At 44.2% G+C, this 19184-nt stretch overlaps 1 protein-coding gene across 9 annotated transcripts in view; it reads right to left on the reverse strand.

The window, feature by feature from the left end:
* Positions 1–19184, reverse strand: part of LOC108942301 (myotubularin-related protein 5-like) — a 48393-nt gene that overhangs the window by 6411 nt on the left and 22798 nt on the right. For 3 of the 9 annotated variants that reach the window (XM_018765539.2, XM_018765538.2, XM_018765543.2), the window contains exons 6-30: positions 19152–19166; positions 17848–17953; positions 17507–17639; positions 17102–17210; positions 15850–15963; positions 10255–10332; positions 9836–9967; positions 9403–9531; positions 8850–8948; positions 7514–7718; positions 6996–7108; positions 6557–6706; positions 6291–6359; positions 6022–6153; positions 5617–5876; positions 5050–5222; positions 4872–4945; positions 3919–4111; positions 3664–3791; positions 3221–3396; positions 2847–2921; positions 1701–1837; positions 1379–1586; positions 480–676; positions 240–377 (exon numbers count right to left, since the gene is read on the reverse strand). In XM_018765539.2, the coding sequence (XP_018621055.1) occupies positions 240–377; positions 480–676; positions 1379–1586; positions 1701–1837; positions 2847–2921; positions 3221–3396; positions 3664–3791; positions 3919–4111; positions 4872–4945; positions 5050–5222; positions 5617–5876; positions 6022–6153; positions 6291–6359; positions 6557–6706; positions 6996–7108; positions 7514–7718; positions 8850–8948; positions 9403–9531; positions 9836–9967; positions 10255–10332; positions 15850–15963; positions 17102–17210; positions 17507–17639; positions 17848–17953; positions 19152–19166 (3343 nt within the window). The remainder of the gene's footprint in view (positions 1–239; positions 378–479; positions 677–1378; positions 1587–1700; positions 1838–2846; positions 2922–3220; positions 3397–3663; positions 3792–3918; positions 4112–4871; positions 4946–5049; positions 5223–5616; positions 5877–6021; positions 6154–6290; positions 6360–6556; positions 6707–6995; positions 7109–7513; positions 7719–8849; positions 8949–9402; positions 9532–9835; positions 9968–10254; positions 10333–15849; positions 15964–17101; positions 17211–17506; positions 17640–17847; positions 17954–19151; positions 19167–19184) is intronic. The other 6 variants (XM_018765541.2, XM_018765540.2, XM_018765542.2 and 3 more) reach the window with 6 other exon arrangements.

A 19184-nucleotide genomic window follows, 5' to 3' on the forward strand; every position in this document is an offset into this window, starting at 1 on the left:
ATGAGCAGAAACACCTAGATGCGCAATTTTTACTTCAAGTATCAAATTCAGATCCCTGGTGCTGAACACACGAAAAACACTAATGTCTCAAGAACAGGGTTCACGTCCAAGGCTGGTGTCACGACGGTGATCCCTAAGACTGACCACCTGGCCATTTGCTGTAAAACCAAAACCCACCCAAAGAGCGAAAAAATCACTGCCGTCCCTTCGCTTGGCTACAGCCACTGGAGAAAACTGACCTGAGCTGCTCATGTGGGCTGAGGTGAAGCCGCTCAGTGTGTTTCTGGCACCGGTGTCCGAGTACGAGGGCATGGAGCTGACGACAGCCTGCAGGTACTTCTCCTGCTCCAAGCTAGTAGAATCTGCCTGGGAGGAGCCTACAGCATGAGGAGGATGGGGGAAGGGTCCCACAGCAGTCAATCACTGGGAGTACGCTGAGAGACAAGAACCATGCACTGGGAGACGGGACTGCGGGTTACCTGCACTAGGGGCATTGGGGGACTTGAAGAAGCCAACCACACCCTTGCCATGGAGACCACCTGAGCGCAGCAGCACAGCCTTGGTGCGGGAGCTCCTCCAGCAGACCACAGGGAAGCGGCTTTGCCGGTAGCAGCGCGAAATCCTCTGGATGGTGGAGTCTGGGATGCTCTGGGGCACAATCAACAACCCAGGATAACTGTGCCAAAAAAGAGGGGCAGATAAAACATAAAACTCTAACAACCACTTCGGAGCAACACAAAACAGAATTCAGAGAACAGTGAGGATCAACAATCACCGTTTCACTGTGTCAAATACTGTCAGACTTTGAGAAGCAAGGGAAAGGCTTGGGAACTATTTGATTTATATGCAGTCATCGTAAAATAATTAACGTAAATAAAAGTTTTCACATTTCTATATGGGACAAGCGGTTTCAGACTATATGTGTGTGTGTATATTTTTTTAAGAGATGTTTGCACAACCCAAATTATAAAGAACATCTGTATTGCACAATTTGTAAATATTGTAGAATTTGACAAAAGTAAGACCTGCTCATGGGACGAATCTGGAGGTTATGGAGATTTTTTTATTCTCAGCAACTGCAATTAGTTTTAATTTTAATGTCACCTGAATTTAAAAATATAAAATGTATGACTTGATTAGTTTTAAAAAATTACACCTTTAGTTCAGGCTTCCAGCGAATCTATCATGCAAAATAAAACAGAATAAAACCTATTATTAACTTTCAATGGACTGTGCTTTAGTGGTCTAGATACGTAGGACTAAAACAAATTGTGTTATGAGCAGAGTTCCAGCCCCAGTCGTGTCAAGGTGAGGAGCCAGTGCAATAAGAACACCCAACAGGAGCCCATCTCGTTCAGTGAGAGACCTCCACACTCACCTCCGGCACACGGTATACATGCGATTGACAGTGGAGATGCGGAAGGGCTCGTTCTTGGAGCGTGTCAGGCTGTTGCTGAGTGTACCCAAGCCCAGGCGCTGGTAGTCACGGCAACAAGCCCGCTCCACCACGCTGCTCATAGTTTGCCGGTCCGATGACTTAATGGTGGAGGACAGAGTGAGGGAAGTCTGGTCCACCTCTTCTGAGACTATAGAAGGAAGAAGATGGCGTTAGAATGCAAAGGCTCTTCAAGAAACTACCTTATGAAAGAAGGGCTCTACGTTGGAGAGGAGTCCTGCCATTCAGCAACCCGAGGCCATACCGGAGATCTCATCTTCGTCCATTTCGGACTGTAGACTGCTCCGCTGCTCCCATGTGGGTGGTGTGTACTTCTTCCGCGTCACATACTGTCGCCCTATAGTCTTCTTTGCGCTCTTCACCAGGTTCTTAGACAGAGTTCTGCGGAAACCGAACAGATTCCACACGTCAGTTGAGCGACAAGCAGCAGGGTCGGTGTTAGCCATCGGTGGTCATCACGAGCATGCAAAGAAAGGAGAAGGTGTCCTTCACCCCACCACTGTATTGAAGAAGAGAATGCAGAAACAATCGATCAGAGGGGGAGAGAGAGAGAGTGTCCTCCTCAGGTCTGAGGGCGTTGATTTCGAGAAGATGGATGATAATTGAGGCTGTTGCCCACAACCCTGCCGCAAGCGCCACCAGAGAGACCAGAGTTCTTGTGCTACGCGCCTCCTGTTCAGCCGAGGCTCACGGCTAAACACCATCCTCTGATGGCAGCTACCTGCTGTGACAGTGAGGCAGACAGAGGGTCTGGACCGAAGGCGTGTCAGAAGCATGCAGAGAGGGATCAAGTTCACGGCGACATCTCGGAGTGCGAAGTGAGCGCTAGCACTGGCGCAGGCCAAAAATACACAGCATGTCCTGCAGATCACACACCTGGCTGTTTTCTCCCTGGTCAGCGGCCTCCCCTGTTGAGCATCGCGTTTGCCACCTGAAGTCATCTACTTGTTTTATCTAAAGCAGCATTTTAGACGATGATGATGGAGCACAATAGAACACACATAACCAGAAACAGGGAAAATAACGACTCAGAAAAAAGGAAATGCAATCCCAGCGCAAAAAAAAAAAAACAGGATGTGGTTGATAGTGTTACCACTGCAGTGTCAAACTGAGTAAGAAAATGCGTCTGCTTTCAGGATAACACACACAACAGGCGCAAATGAGATTTGAATTAATTTGAATTGAATTAAAACAGGCTTCAAAGTTAAGAGAAAGTGTAACAGATGGCACCTGATAATAATGATAATAATATGAATATTTTATAAAAAGAACAACGATGTTAACGTTCCGGTATAAACAGCCACTGCCAGTGCTAATGCTCATCTGACATCCGAGAGAGGAGGAGGAATGAGTGGGACAGGAAGCCCTTAGGAAGTGTCGGGGCTCTTACGCGGTTGACGAGCCCATGCGGCCCAATGAGTGGCCCAACCTGAGCCCATGGAGCGACTCATTCATCTGCCAAGAGCTGGGGCAGAAACACACAATGAGTAATCTCCCAGCATCGGCATCACATCCGCAGTCTGGGTAAGTTACTGCGTCGACAAGAGAGCGACCAGTTCCTTTTTAGACATCACCCTCATTTTGGTTACTTGACACCTCCAAAGACACACGGCACAGACAAAAGATGCCCCAAGGCCCAAATCCACTTCCTGTGATCATGTTCCCAAGATCAGCATAGTCATCACAGGTGGCGCTCATGATGCGACAGGCCCATGATGCCCAACAAGTCCATGCTCCGTTGTTTGCACGGCTGCCTGTTCTTACTTCAATGACGGGTTCTTGTCCTTGCCCTTCTGCTCGACCGCCATCTTGGCAGACTGGCCCACGGTGAAGGCGAAGGTGCCGTGGACGTGCTGTGGGTAACGCAGTTTATGCATGTGTTTCCGGAATAGCTCTGCCAGGTCTGAAGCCACCTCCTCATCAAAAGCAATCTTCATCAGCTGCAAAGCACAAGATGAATAAGTGCAGGTTTTGGAGTTGAAGCTCATGTGTAGCACTTTGATTTGACAAGTGACTGCCCTGTGTCACCACATCTACCACAGCCATACTGAAAAACCTGAAGAGAAAGTCTAAGAAGAGCAAGAAAGTGGTGATCTCTCAGAGAAAAACATGCCTTGGAGCTACACAAGGTTTTAAAAAGCAAACAATATTTTCTCATTTGACACAAGGGCTAAATCAAGAGAACTACTGGCTTCATTCCACCCTACCTGAAAGGTGGAGGAGCGTAACTGTAGGCCCTCCTGGATGAACTGGTCCATGGGCAAGTTAACGGAGATCTTTTTCTCTTTGATGAGGGACGCCACTGGGAAGGAGCGAGTTACCACTTGCTCTCCGACTACATATGAAAAACAGTGTTATTAGATGGATCCCTCTAAATTGTTCAAAAATGCTGACATACCTCTCCAAAGTGAAGAGCAGCGAGATATAGCCTTCAGAGCAGAAAGGCCTTGGGTAGGACTCACCAAGTGGATCGATCGGGGTGCCTTTGAAGATGAGGCGGTATGTGGTGAGAAAGATGGCGCCCTCAGCAGGCAGCAAGGGCGGACCCCCCAGGGCCCCGGAAGTCTCTTCCCGTCCGTCAGGCATCAGGTGAACCCTCATGCCTTCCATCATCAGTTCCTCACCTAGCAGCAGGGTGGGTCTCAGCAGCTTGGGCTGCAGTCGGCAGGAGGCACGGGGGAGGGTAGAATGAACAACTTGTTAGTTCCCAGGCCTCACTGGTGTCCACAGAGGAGTCACAATAAACACAAAAACAATGAACTAAGACAACTCAATTACAGAAACGCTACAGCTGGGAGAAAAAAATAATCTTGTGTATTATTACAACAGCTGCACAACACAACAGTATTCAGAATATGTGTAAATCATTTCCTAAATAAACAAAAAACAAAACAAGCAAAAGCAGCTAGTTTAATATGAATATAATTACAGCAATTGGCAGAAAGTATTTACCCTGGAAAATTATTTCTTAACTCAAATTGTGTATATAATTTTGTCAATTTCCAAACGTCAGCTGTATTCTCCCAAAGAGCTTGGAAGGGGGACCCTACTTATAAGCTGTAAACAATAAAATCAGCAGCACCGCATCAATTATGCAACGATGCAAAAAGTCTCTTGTGAAAGGATCTACTCTGAAAGGATCGTTCAAGCGGAATTAACATTTCCATTAACAAGGGCCATGAGAAACAATGGCAGCGGTGTTACGCTCTCGCAGGAGCCCTGAGAGCGGAATGCCGCTAGCGCATGTGCGACTGCTTCTGGAGCCGCTTATTAGGTAACGGACACAACGACAGCCTGTCACATAACTGGTCTCCAGACTCCAATCAACAGCCCTGCAGTGTTCTTCGGCCACTTGGGAAATGCAGCTGGCTGCCTTCACAGGTGAAGCTAAGTGTGTAGCTTCTGAGCTCCATACCTTTTGAATGGGGGGCAATCTTTTACTCTCCCGGTGGACTGCATCCAGGGTCTCAATGTGCATCTGGACGATATCTGTAGAAAGGCAACATGCAATTGTAGTAATTACTCCAGAATACCAGTACACTGATGACAGCCCCAGTAAGATTATTGAGAACCCACAAAACACTTGAGCTTACCAGGGATCATGGCATGAAGGGCCTTGAGGTGTTCGTTGGTCACACCACTCTCGTTGCACACTTTGTCCACAAAGCGGTTGATAAAGCGCACCACTGAGTTGGCCACATCGGAGCTCTCTGCATCCTCAAAGCCGCTCTCTGTGTCGTAGCTCTCCGCCATGCTGCCAGCGATGCTGTGCAACAAAGAGCAGTTTTGCACAGAACTTCATATTCACAATCATTTACATTACTTCATTTACCTCACATTTTTCTCGAAAGAGCCTTAGTGTTGTTAAGATACTTACAATTATTTACCGACTTACACAGCTGGGAAATTTTTACTTGAGCAACTTAAGGCATGTACCTTGCTGAAAGGCACAACAGCTGGAAGTGAGACTTGAACCCGCAACCTTTACGCTATGTTACCAGCTGCCACATTTAAATGAGAATCCAGACCCATTAACGATAACTGGTATTAATAACCTTGGATCGGCCAAGTAAGCTGGAGTTGGTATCAGGAGGTTTGCAAAGAGGCAAAGCATTCTCTCTTCATGCTCAGATGAACAAGCTCATCCCTGCTCTGGCTACCTGTTGGTGACATAGCTGTTGCTGACGCTCTCCACGTCTCCCAAGGCCGAGCCACGCAGCAGGCGGTTTTTGCTGGTGTCCAACGGTAGCAGTAGGTAACTCATGCGGTTGGCGTAATGGATGGCCTGGCTAAACACAGTGCTCTCCTCCTTCTGCACCAGCTCCTGCTGCTTGTCCTTGCTCAGCGTGGGCCACAGGCGCCGCTGCTCCGATGCAATCTCCAGCGCCCCGTGCTCCTCGGACCCATCCTGCTTTTGGTCCTGAGTGGGAAGGGGAACAATATTACGGAACATCTCTCAATGCAAGACACAGCAGCTACAGAGCCAGATCATGCTCTTTCGTGTCCTTCTCCAATGCTTGTACTCTAGCGTTTCTTACCGAACTGGGTTGCTCGTTCTCACTGACCTCAAGGTATAGCGCTCGTATGTGGTTCTGCACATCACTGTAGAACATGGCCTCCCAGAACTGCATGTTGGTCCAGACCATGTGCTCCTGAACACAGCTGTAGGCAAACTGGGTGATTCCTGCCCCAAGTTTCTGCAACAAAGAAAAGCCCTCATTGTGAACAATAAAAAGACAACTGCTGGGTTATTGAACAATAACGTCCAAGGTGACATATTGACCTGTGTGTGGACATTTGCACCACTACCTGCGAGTCACCAATGCATACACACCCTGCAGAAGGCTGTGACCAGCGGCAGAAGAGCAGCCGCTATGCCGTGCTCATCCATGTGTGAACAGTCCTGAAAAACATAATGAAAACTGATCCCTGATGTTCAGCAGGGGGCACTGAGTGCTCTGGTTTGACTTTGAAATTCTCCTGTACTGCATCAGAAAAGGCGTGTGCCAAAGGTCACAAGAGTGTCTTACACCCCCCCACATTATTGCCAATGTCAGCACAGTGAACCCAGTGGATGGATAACATTTCAGAAAAGCCTACCTGCAGCGTGCAGTTCATCATGCGCACGACGTAGTCAAACTGCTGGTCATCCAGCACGGCCCGGTTCTGTAGCACGTGCAGGTTCAGCTCCTGGGTCAGGCAAAGTCGAGCTGCCCGCCCCTTCAGAGCCCGCAGAACTGCCGGCATCAGCTATAGGGATAAGCGCAGTTTACACCTCACTCCTCTCTAGAATGTACACACACTCCAAGAACAATGTGAAATCTGGCGATGTTCCTGAGACGTACGGGACAATCCAAAAGTTTCTTCTACAAAACAATTTAGCAGCTCAGTGGCGAAAATATGTGTTCACCTGAACTATGTAAAATGAACACCTTGTGGTCTGGATTGCTTTGTGGGACTTTGGGAATATTGTTCAAATGGTGACGCTGAGGGATTTGCCACATCTTGGAGAAGAAGGAAAGGTACAGCTCCCACTCACCTTCTTGGCCTCCAACATCTTGTTCTCAAAGATATAGGTAATGCAGTTCCTGACCACCTCTAGCCTCCGGGCGCTGTTGGCAAGAACGCTTCCGTTCCTGTCCACAGCATCACCTGTAAAAAGCATGAGAGGCTGCTGCTAGGGCAATGAGCCAAGACTGTTCAGAAGCACTGGCTTGTGTTTCCACCACACTGGAAACACTCTGGATGAGTGCCATTAGCCGACAAGAGAATAGCACCATTTTTATGCAAGAATTTTGCACACACTTAACAACTGAAACCTTTGTGACTTTTATACATATTCCTCCCTTGGACACTGACAGGTTAAGAATGCAGCAAGACAAAATAAAGAAGAACAAGAGTGACATCGCAACTTTTAACCACAGTTGCACAGCAGCGGGCCAAATATGACCACACTGTTTCAGGAGTTTAAAAATGAAGCGTGACAACTTTGCCCGTATTTGAGGCCCTTCCTCCCGCCCTCCTGCACCAACCGCATGGTCAACCCCAGGGGCCCACCTAGAGGAGGTCCAGACGGCACCATTCGCTTCATCTCTGCCTTGACAATCGGTGGAGCCGTCTTCTGCTTGGCAGCGGCATGGTCAATAAAGAGCTGCACCGTGACCTCATCCAGGTGCGGGAATGAAGTATGGCGAGACTGCAGGTGAGAACTCTCTTTAGGCCTCTGGACTTTGTGCATGGCCACCGCCGGGTATGGGTTCTCCTGGGGGGGTAGGAGGTAAGTGGTCAGTCTTAAGACAGATGTTCACAGGTCTCGAGGCAATATTAGTGTCAAAGGGGACCAGGCTGCTCTCATGTCCAGTAAAGTTAAAACATGTACTGTTGACAGAAATGTGCCTCTTTCAGCATGTCAGCAGGCCCATCTCCACATGCCTTCCAAACCCACACAATCTTCACAAACCCACAGTGACACCACCACGTACTCATTATGACAACATACTGCCGGACCTGCCAGGTCAGACAACAGTAAAGAATGCTTCCCCACTCAATCTGTGTGGAGCTTGCATGTTCTCCCCATGTCTGTGTGGGTTTCCACCGGGTGCTCTGGTTTCCTCCCACAGTCCAAAGACATGCTGTTCAGGTTCACCCACAGTGTGTGAGTGACAGAGTGTGTTCCAGTGATGGATATATGGATGAGTGACCTATTGTAAGTAGTGTATCTAGCAGTGTAAGTCACCTTGGTGAATAAGGTATGTGGACTGATAACATGACAGAATCCATTGGAAGTCACTTTGGAGAAAAGCATCTGCTAAATAAGCAAACATAATTCACAATCCTCTCCATCAGTCTTGCTCTATAAACGGGATCATTTTCACAGGCTGAGCCAAAATGCAATATTTAATTCTATCACTCAATAAAAGGTTACTTGTGACTCAAAGGAGTCTTTCTTGCATCTAAATTACATTATAAACATATACTTGTAAAAGCTGCCAAACCAAACGGTGCATGAAACAACAAACCCAGTCTCATTTGACATTTTTCCCCAGGCAGTGCCAGTTAAAGCTCCATAAATGAACCTCTCGAACTGCAGAGATCCCAAAACAGACGGATTTTATTGGCTGAGTAGTGAAATCGACTGAGCGACCAAAGACGTCACACCTGCTCATGTGCACCAAAGAACACCTGTACGAAGAAATGAACCACACCTCGCCTGCACACACGTTGTATTATTTAACATTATAAAATTTTAGTGCTTGTGGGCTTGCTGGCAGTTAAAACAATAAATCCAGAATGAGCAAAGGGCATGCGTAGTCGAGGCACACTACCCTAAGGGTGGCCTTTGAAGGATTGCTCTCAGCACAAGGTCACATGAAAGGTGCTGAAGCCCACATACGTTTTTGAAAAGCTGCTCAGCTAGCTCCTTGACGTGGTTCATCATTTTGTGGTTGTCTCCTTCCTCCAGGCGGATGCGCTCCACTTCGTTCCCGACGAGCTGGGGACAGAGGGGCACACGGTCATTTAGACTGTCTGGGTGGGCTCTGAGTCTCATGCCTGCTTGTCTCCTAACGGGGTCTGACCACAACTCTTGGACTGGCGTCGGCTTTGTCGCCCAGAGCCTTGTAATGCAAGGACTGACATTAATACGCGATCTTTGCTGCAAACATCATGATATGAAGTAAACAACAATTTGTTTTTCTTTTTTTTAAAAAAAAAAAAAAAAAAAAAAAATCATCAGCATGTGTTTAAAATATTTGTAAGGAAAGGAACCACTGGACTTTGAATTTACAGAAAAACTGTTTATCGCAAAAATGCAGGGGTCCAGTGGCAATAAATCTACTGTTGTTTATTCCTAGCAGTTTCCCATAGGAGACGACTATCTAAACATAGTCAGAGTTAACAGTTGCTTTTCAGGCAACCGGGTGACAGTGAGGCCTCAGCTTCCTTACCTCGTCGAACAGGTCGATGGGCCTGTAGGGTGGGCCTCTCTCAGATACAAAGCCAGCAAAAGCCATTCCGTCCAGCACCTTCATCAGGAAGTCATCCTCACTCAGTGCCCGCTTGCCCAGAAAAGCAGCCTGGACAAACATGTTGACATGAGCTACAATCACTTATAAAATTCAATCTGTGGCCTATTGCAACAGCATAGAATCTCGTGTGAACTCCTGCCAAAGGCTTGGGGAACGTCAACTGTCTCGAACTGTGGGGAAAACCTGAGTCAACATGGCATGTCATTCTCAAGAATTATCCGGTCATCCATTCATCACAAATCCTAGAAGCACAACGACTACAGAATCCTCCAGGAAAACTGCTGAACATCACCTAGTAACCTAGAGCAGCGAGAAAGGCTAAAAATGCATCCCTCCCTTGTCCTCTGCGTACCTTGTGGAAGCGGATCACAGGCTCAGGATGGATGCGGATGATGTGCAGGCACCAGCGGTAACCCCGGAACAGATGTGCGAACAGCAACAGAAACACAGCACGGATCTCCTTGTCCTGCAACACAGGGATAGGCTGCATCACAAACAGAGAGGGGGGGGTCTGAGTAAACAACGAGGAGCCAACTACGGTTAAGTGACTGAGTGAAAGATTAGATTTTAGGCTATAAATCCTTACAAAACTAACATCAGCATTTTGTTTAAATGGATAGAGTAGTGACTATACACAGATTGTCAGTGTTCTGAGCTGTAACAGCAGCTCCTCCCTGACCTGGGGGATTTCTGAGCCATTAGTGTGACTGCACCATCAACACTGAGTGCCAAAGAAAGTGGGTGACAGAAGAAGAGCGATGACCAGAGTACCTGGATTTTAAGGGTGGAGGGCTGAGTAGAGGCCGGAGGAAATGCATGATCTGCCACCTCCAGCTCTGGGTCCAACACCTACAAACCAAGCAGAAGAGTGAGTTGAAGCAGTCAGAGCTGAAGTACTGGTCCACAGTGTCATGTGCTGGAAGGGCGAATGGAAACTCCATTAGGAAACAGGAGACCCCTGCTGAAATAACCAGTGCCAGGAAGCTGCATTCAGCTGAGTTAACTGGGGGCTGCGATAGGCTGAGGGGCAAATGTGCTGTACAGGATGTGGACCACTGACTTTGGTTGCCTCACAACCACACGTGCTAGCACAGCTTCACCTGAAATATCTTTGCAGAAAAGTAGGCAAATTAAGAGCCCATGCTGCGAAAGGGCTCCGCTTATCGCCCCTCAAACATTGAAACTACAGGTCATGAAGAATGTATGGGAAGGACAAGGATTAAAGGTGGTAGTGAACAGTTCTGGATACACACAGTAACAGCGTGGCGGCCGCAAAGTTGTGTCTGGGAGCACTGGGGACACCAGTGTGAGAAACCACTCCTTGTAGATGATCAGTCTAGTCACGCAAGGTGCTGACTCAAAAAATAAAAACAAATAATTCCAGACAGGCAAATGCTGCTGAATGTCTGAGAAAGACTTGTAACCCCTCCTTATGAAAAGTTCGAAGTTCAAATTTGTGACCTACAGTACATAACTTTCAAGGCACATATTTGCTAAACAAAATGTTCGTAACGTAAAGACAACTTTTGCCATAAACCTGACAGGCCAGAAAAAGAAAAGAACAACTGCCATAAGGTTTTGGTGGAGAAAAAAAAAAAAAAAAAAAAAGACTCATTTGGGGATATTGTCACACCTCAGCTCACCTATGCAGCAACAAGTCATACTTACTCTTGACTCAAAACACCGCATGGAGGAACATAGAAAAGCACTTCTGAGAGCAGAAGCCATGTTCTAGACCAAGGAAAGTGCAGGTGACCACTAAGATCCACTGATATTGCTCAGCTGAGCTTGTTTCTACTGAGAGGAATGGATTGTGTCCCATGATTCTGATTCATGGCCTTTGACACGAGAGAAAGAGAGGTTCCTCACTCAAGATGAAACTGACCCCAGTTCTAGGTTTGACCCTTGTCTGTAAATCCAGATCCAAGTGTTGCACTCTCAAATTTCCTAAATATTCATTTCTTTTCTTGAAGGGCTTTGGAATCCTCTACAAATCTTCTTTCATTCACACAAAGAAGGATGTTTTAATCTAAATGCCCAATCAAAATGTTCCAAAATATTTCCAGCAGGGTTCAATTCAGGACCTATATTTCATGCAAGTTTGATAAGTCCTGCATTAATCCAAACACAGACACTCCATGTTTTGGCTGAAAGTTCTCAATGCCACTGTCCAATGGAGACACACCAATAGCGTACATTTCTTTTCTTTGAGTCTATCTGTTTAATTAAAAAAAAAAAAACTGATGTTACCGTCTTTGAGGATATTTAGTCTCAACTGCCATCTATACAGGCTGAGCTTAGAGGACATAAAACTACCATTCCCAGTTCCCCTAAAACATTACGTGTCCTGAGAATATCAATAAAATTTAACAAGCAGAATTTACAGGACGTTTTAATGAAAAATAACATTGTTCCTATAATATAATTTACAGTGTCATAATACATGGGTTTACTTTTGACACAATGTCTGCTTGAAAAAACCTTAGATTTATTATGCTTTGACTTCCAGAAAAAAACTAGTAAGGACCTCCCCGCAGCAGATGTGTCATCCCTTAGCAAACATGTCAGGGTAGAACAAACAAACACACACACACACACACACACACACACAGTCCATCACCACTTATCCTAAGCAGGGTCGCGGCTAACTGAAGCCTAATCCGGCAACACAGGAGGGGGAGGAGAAACACCCAGGACACGACGCCAGTCCGTCGCCAGGCACCCCAAGCAGGACTCGAACCCCAGATCCACCACATGGCAGGCCCAAGCCAAACCCGCTGCACCACTGCGTGCCCCTCTACAACAAACAGTGCACACTTAAATCATTTAAAGCTATAGTTAATCAAAACTTTTGTGTGCAATGAATGTATGAATGAACTTTTGTGTACAACAAATGATGCTTTATGACGAAATGTAGGAAGGTACTTTATTACTGAGGAGATTCTACCCATCTTCAGCCAAAAGGTGTTAAATTTAAAGAATAATATGTTCAATATGTATTTGGATGCTGAGCTTGGCAATACCCCCAGAGTTATCTGCTCAAGGAATCGTCACTTCATTGCTTAGTTGTGTATACTCGGGCTTCTCAAGCTACAAAAAGACAAATTACAAATTAAATCATTTTTCCATCTTATTTAATAATTGCATTCCCTTCCATGTTTTTCTAACCATTCTGTATCTAGATAAGTGACCACTTGTCAGTTCAACATAATTGTGGATCATCAGTGGTGGCGATTCTAAAAGCGCCAGTAAGAAGAGGCATCTTGCTACCATTGAGGCCACAAAGCAGAGACAATAAAGCTGAGTTTGCAAAAAGATGAAAAATTTTGCACATGCATATGGGAGAATCGGTCAACAAACAGAACTGAGTACCGGTTTTAGGATACAGTATTCTTATTTTCAGTCATTTCAAATTAGTATTCTTTTTCAGGTAACTTCAATTTAATGAATATATTAAAATGTGGTACTTTTTCAATTTATCATGGTTACATCAAGGTTTTCTACAGCAAATAACCCAAGGATGTATATACTACAACTCCTGGCAAAAATTATGGAATCACCACACTTTGAGGATGTTCACACAGCTTTTTCACGTTGTAGCAAATAAACAAATCACAGAGAGAACACAAAACAATTTTTGTTTGATAGCTGAATATTCTGGGTTCATTAAACATACCACAAACAAATTAAATTATTTTAATTAATGGCAATTTTTTTCCAAATCAAGCAGAAGAAAAAATTATGGAATCACTCAATGTTAAGGAAAAAATTATGGAGTCACTTGGTATTTGCATTTTTAAAACAAACACAAGTCAAAAAATGCAAATTAGTCTGCAGTTAAAAGAGAGATCTTACTGAGCTTAAGGAGCTTTCGGACTTGACTAACTGAAAGGAAACATGGCCCCAACAAGAGAGTTGTCAATAGAAACAATGGAAAGGATAATAAAACTTCTTCAAGAAGGAAATCCAACACGGAGTGTGGCATAAGAAGTTGGTTATTCCCAGTCAGCTGTGTCTAAAATTTGGGGCAAGTATAAACAAAACGGGAAGGTAATAAAAGGAAAAGGGTAGGCCAAGGACGATGTCAAAGCATCAGGATAGAAAACTCAAAGCAATATGCCTTGAAAATAGAAAATGCACAACAAAACAAATGGAAAAACAAATGGGTGGAAACTGGAGTCAATGTTTGTGACAGAACCGTAAGAAATCGCCTGAAAGAAACGGGATTCACATATAGAAAAGCCAAACGAAAACCAGCACTAACACCTAAACAGAAGAAAACAATGTTACAGTGGGCTAACGAGAAGCAATCATGGAGTGTGGATGACTGGATGAAAGTGATATTCAGTAATAAATCACAAATCTGCATTGGCCAAGGTGATGATGCTGGAACTTTTGTCTGGTGCCGTTCTAATGAAACATATAAAGATGACTGCCTCAAGAAAACAATCAAATTTCCCCAGTCATTTATGATATTGGGTTGCATGTCAGGTAAAGGACCAGGTAAGATGGCAATCATGACCTCAGCAGTCAATTGCCAGGTGTACATTGAAGTTTTGGACACTTTCCTCATTGCATCAATAGAAAATAGGTTTGGTGATGAAGTAATTTTTCAGGATGATAATGCATCTTGCCACAGAGCAAAGAGTGTTAAAGCTTTTCTTCAGGAAAGGCATATCAACTCAATGACACGGCCAGCAAACAGTCCAGATCTCAATCCGATTGAAAATTTATGGTGGAAATTGAAAAAACTGGTCCATGATGAGGCTCCATCCTGCAAAGCTGATCTGTTAACGGCTATTCGAGAAAGTTGATGAAGAATATTGTTTTTCCTTAGTGAAGTCAATGCCTCAAAGAATCCAGGCCATCATAAAAACCCGAGGAGGAACGACAAAGTATTGACTGTATTTTTTTGTTGATGATTTCATAATTTTTTCTCTCTACTTGATTTGGGAAAAAAAAATTGCCATTAATTAATTTAATTTGTTTGAGGTATGTTCAACAAAGCCAGAATGTCCAGCTATTAAACAAAAAATGTTTTGTGCTGTATCTGTGATTTGTTTGTTTGTTATGAAGTAAAAAAGTTGGGTAAACATGCTCAAAGTGTGGTGATTCCATAATTTTTGCCAGGGGTTGTATTAAGCTTCTGTTGACTGTTTTCAATGTAAAAGTGAGTACTAGAGCCTTCTGGTCCCAATTGTGCTCGCAAATCAAAAAGGATGTTTGAAAGAAAGTCACGCTGCTGTCTCTTGTCATTTTGTTTCATTTACATGTATTCATTTAGCAGACACTTTTATCCAAAGCAATGAACATTTCAAAGAAAATACTATGTGTTCATTCCATTAGCAGAACGAGAGACGTAGTTGCAGAAATGTGATTCTAAAAAAAGTTTCTTTCCACCACATGAACCACTGTTCATTGCACGATTAGCTGCATAAAACTTTATCAGAATATTGACAATTCCTGATCACCTTTCTTAGTAATTTTTTGAGATACACAAACATTTACGTACATTACAGGAGTAGCAGTGTAAAGGTTTATCCGGGCATGAATTTAAAGTTATAGTGCATGAACATTTACACATTACATAAACTTAAAAGATCATGGGCGAACATTTACAGAAAGTGTACTACATTTACATTTATTTATTTAGCAGACACTTTTCTCCAAAGTGACATACATTTCATAGAAAATACAATTTGTGCATTACCTTAGGAAAAAGACCCATAGCTGCAGATGTTTGATTCTTAAGTACAGTTAGTTTCCTTCACCATATGCAATGATGTTCATCACACAAGTAGCTGCATAAATTTCACCAGAATGTCAATGATTTCTAATTACCTTCCTAGTGTTTAGTAATTTTTTTAAAAACATTTTTTAGATACATATGAACATTTATGTTATACTGCAGGAGTAACTGTACAAAGGATTGATCCGAGCATGATTATGAACATGTATACTTTACAGGCATGAACATTTATACCTTACATGTACTTAAGAGATCATGGGCAAAGTGAGTCTGGGAGAGATGAGTTTTAGGATCCTTTCTAAATGTGGACAAAAATTCAGCAGTTCTGAGCGAGAGGGGGAGGTCGTTCCCCCACAATGGATCCAGAACCAAGAACCTCCGTGCTTTACATTTCTTGCATGGTTTCTTAGGCAAAACTTTAATCAAAAACAAAATTTGGTATAAAAGATTTTATGCATTTGTACAAGTGAACACTGTTCAATGAAACTGCAAAAAAGGATAATATATGAACAAAATCTTGATCTCTGAAACCTTGAGGTTTCAAGTCTCTGTCCTTCAGTGTTAGGTGACCACATCCTACAGGTAGGGAGACTGTCAGAGGGCTTTGCAGGACTCACCATGGAGAGGGCAGTCTGCGTCTGGTGCAGCAGGGGGTCCGGCAGCAGAGAGATGTGGACGCACTCCGGGATTGTCACCGTGCCTCCATCCAGGTCAGCAATTACCACGTCCAGCTGAGGGACCCAAAGAGAGTGACGGTCAGACCACCACTTTGCCCTGTGACACCAAACCCCGTCTGTGCCCACAAACAGCTGAGTTCTGTCTACTGCTACCCAAGGCAAGTTCACATCACTGTTTCTGTATCTGAAGTATCCTTCCTCGATCACCCCTAAATGGGACAAGGACCAGAACCCCTCAGAAATACAGGCTCCCAGAAGCCACATCAGGCTCTGAGTCTATCAGCGAGCTTGTCTCAATGGTCTGTGTATGTAGACATTATCAAAGCGTCGGCATCAGTCCAGTGTTTCATCACAAGAAAAATTTTCTTGTCTTCTGGGCTACTTCATCTCAAGCACTGTCATCATCATAAGCCATATCTTTTAATCAACGAATCTTATAAACAAAGAATGCTCTAGATTTGGAGTGAAACAGAGGAGGCTCTAAAGTTTACTGGCACCATTTCTCTGTCACCAGCCACTCATTACAAATAGTGTGACCTGCTGCTCACACATTCAAAAAGAAAAAAAAGGACCAAAGACAGCGTGACGGAAATTGTCTCTGACTGTACTGTCCGTATCACATTACCTGGAGAAACATGACCTACAATATAAAACAAGAAGCTCATTGTTGAAGCAAATTTACTGACAAGGTCGACAGGGCTCTCCACACACGTAAGACGACACATTTCAATCATTTAACAAACTGATTTCTTCTGACCCTACATAACACAGGCTACCAGTGTAATCAGCTATGATAAGATAAGCTGTTCATACCAAATATTAATTTATCTAAACCTTCTAAGCAATACATTTACACCAAACAAAAGAACAGCAGGTATAAAAAGTCAAAAGCTGAGACTAAAAGACAAATTCTAAGCCAGCAAAAATTTACAATTTTGAAATCAAAAAAGCCACTAAACCTACCCACAGTAATGGATGAACTGAAAATGTAGTGATCAATGACCCCTAAAGACAATGTTCTGATACATAAAAGATCTGTCAAGTGAGGCACAAAGAATGATAAACTTCAGGTAAAATACAAATACTAAAAAGGTATTTAAGTGGGAGGCTAAGGCAGCTACATTATGTGTGAAAGCCAGCTCAGTAGGAGGAGTAATTTTGGTTTTGGTGTACTTAAGCGGCCAGGACATACCAGCTCCTGCGTTTCAGAACGGAAGAAGGAGTTGACTCCAATGATGAAAGGCGTTGGAGTGCTGAGGACCTCCAGGAGTTTGCCCGGAAGGATGGGGACGTACGTGAAACTGCACAGAGGAAGAAACGTCAAGGCAGTCACTGCAAACCAGACATCCCCACAACCCTCCCTTGCTCCACAGTCCTGCATGGTAGAAAAGTACTGCTTCACTCCCAGAGAGACAGTTTAAACCAAGTTTCTGAAGCTTCTCCAGCATTGATGCAGATGCTGAAAGCAGACAGGCCCCTTCATGGCACTGGTAAAGCACAAATGGCTTTCGTGAACAGACATCCTAAAATTAGGGCAACTTACTGCTTATCAGCATCAAAGACCTATGAAAGATCTACGAGAGGACTTGACACCCACCTGTATTTGAGTGGGAACATGATTGCCAGAAGGGCTCTGCAGGCATCTGAGAGCCTTTGATAACTACTGGACAGGAAGAGGATCTTGTGTTCCGTCAGGGCAGCGCAAAACAGGTAGAGGACATTGATGATTCCTGCAAAGGAAGGAGTTTCATGTGCCTCTGCTAAGCAAAAGCCCTGTCAATGAGGGCTACATTAAACAAAGGCAGAGTGAAGCAGAACAAGAAGGCCAAGACAAAATATTCAAAGGAGCTCAAAGAAAGGAGAATTAAATTACAAACTGCTTACATTTTCAGGTTGGGTTGGGACCAGCAAGGAGTTAAGAGTGTCTGCATCTCTTACCCAACTGCCTGAAGAGTACAGCCACGCTGCAGCTGCTGACCGGTAAGGAGTCGCTGATGGGTGTCTGGATCACTTGTCGATCCCCGGCTCCTAACGTGATGGTCCTCTGGAAGGACACGATGCTCTTGAATGAGGGCAGGCTCAGTGATTTGGCAATATAACTGGGCAAGGTTTCAATGATTCAGCATCCCACAAAGAGACAGCAGTAAAAACACTGTGGTATCCTTCATCCCTCTGCTACAACATATAGCCAGCCTGCTCATGAAAAACTTTCAGCGACTAATATCAACGTGTTCTGATCTATACCAACGTTATACAGGTGTCAGAATAACGGTGAATAAAAAAATCAGAGTGAATTTGAGAAGGGAGTTGATCAGCACTTTTTCTGCATTATGAAATCAACCTATGCAAACAAAGAGTATACTGGTAGCCACGGTGAACTGATCCAACTGGCAATCTGTTATCACTTGAGTAAGCAGTATTTGAACAGCTTATCAGACCTTACCCATTTACTTCAATTTAGCTTTTTTCTACACTCTGTATTTCTCAGGTTAAATGGTCAGCAATACATGCGTTTAGCACAACGTTCAGTTGCATCAGAAAGCAAAACACATTCCAATACTGTACCAGAAAACATACTGTGCTGAGATATGCACAGTAAAAACAAAAAATGTTTGAGGATGTCGTGTCATGTATAGCAGAGTCAGATGAGAGTTTGCAGCCTCGGATCATTTGCAGGGGGCAGAATGGATTCACAGAAGCTCAGGTTTTGCATGCATAGCATGTTGATGTAGGGATGTGTTATGTCAAACCACCTTGGTTGTGTACAGTAGAACAGATCCGTACAATGTAAAGAAAGGGGAAATTATGTGAACAGAGGATTATTCAAAAGAAAACAAATCAGAAGCAAACAGCTTGATGCACACTTAAATGGACAAGAATCAATGAGTAAAGTGACTCAAAAAGACAACCACCAAAAGCCCATATCATCAGCCACCTGCAAATTTGTCTTAGCATTACTATTCCTTCTCTCGAGTCGACCAGCTTTTATGTCTGGAAACTTTCTCCAATACCCTTTCTGGGACTGACCCAACTCACACACTATATGGGTTTTTGATGCAAGATTAAATCAGAACAGAAAGTGGTTATCATCATGCCCATGTGATTTGACGGGTTTCTGGGGAAGCGCCGTGCGTTGACTGGAGAAGCGTGGATTTGAGCAGACACTCCTGTATGAAAGAAGGGACACACAGAAGAACTTATTTGGGGCCAGAAGCTAAAATGTAATATAAAAGCAGGCATACCACACTCTCCTCCTCCTCCGATGGGCCAGGATA

Source organism: Scleropages formosus, chromosome 5 (genome assembly GCF_900964775.1).
Source record: "Scleropages formosus chromosome 5, fSclFor1.1, whole genome shotgun sequence".
Lineage (NCBI taxonomy): Eukaryota > Metazoa > Chordata > Actinopteri > Osteoglossiformes > Osteoglossidae > Scleropages > Scleropages formosus.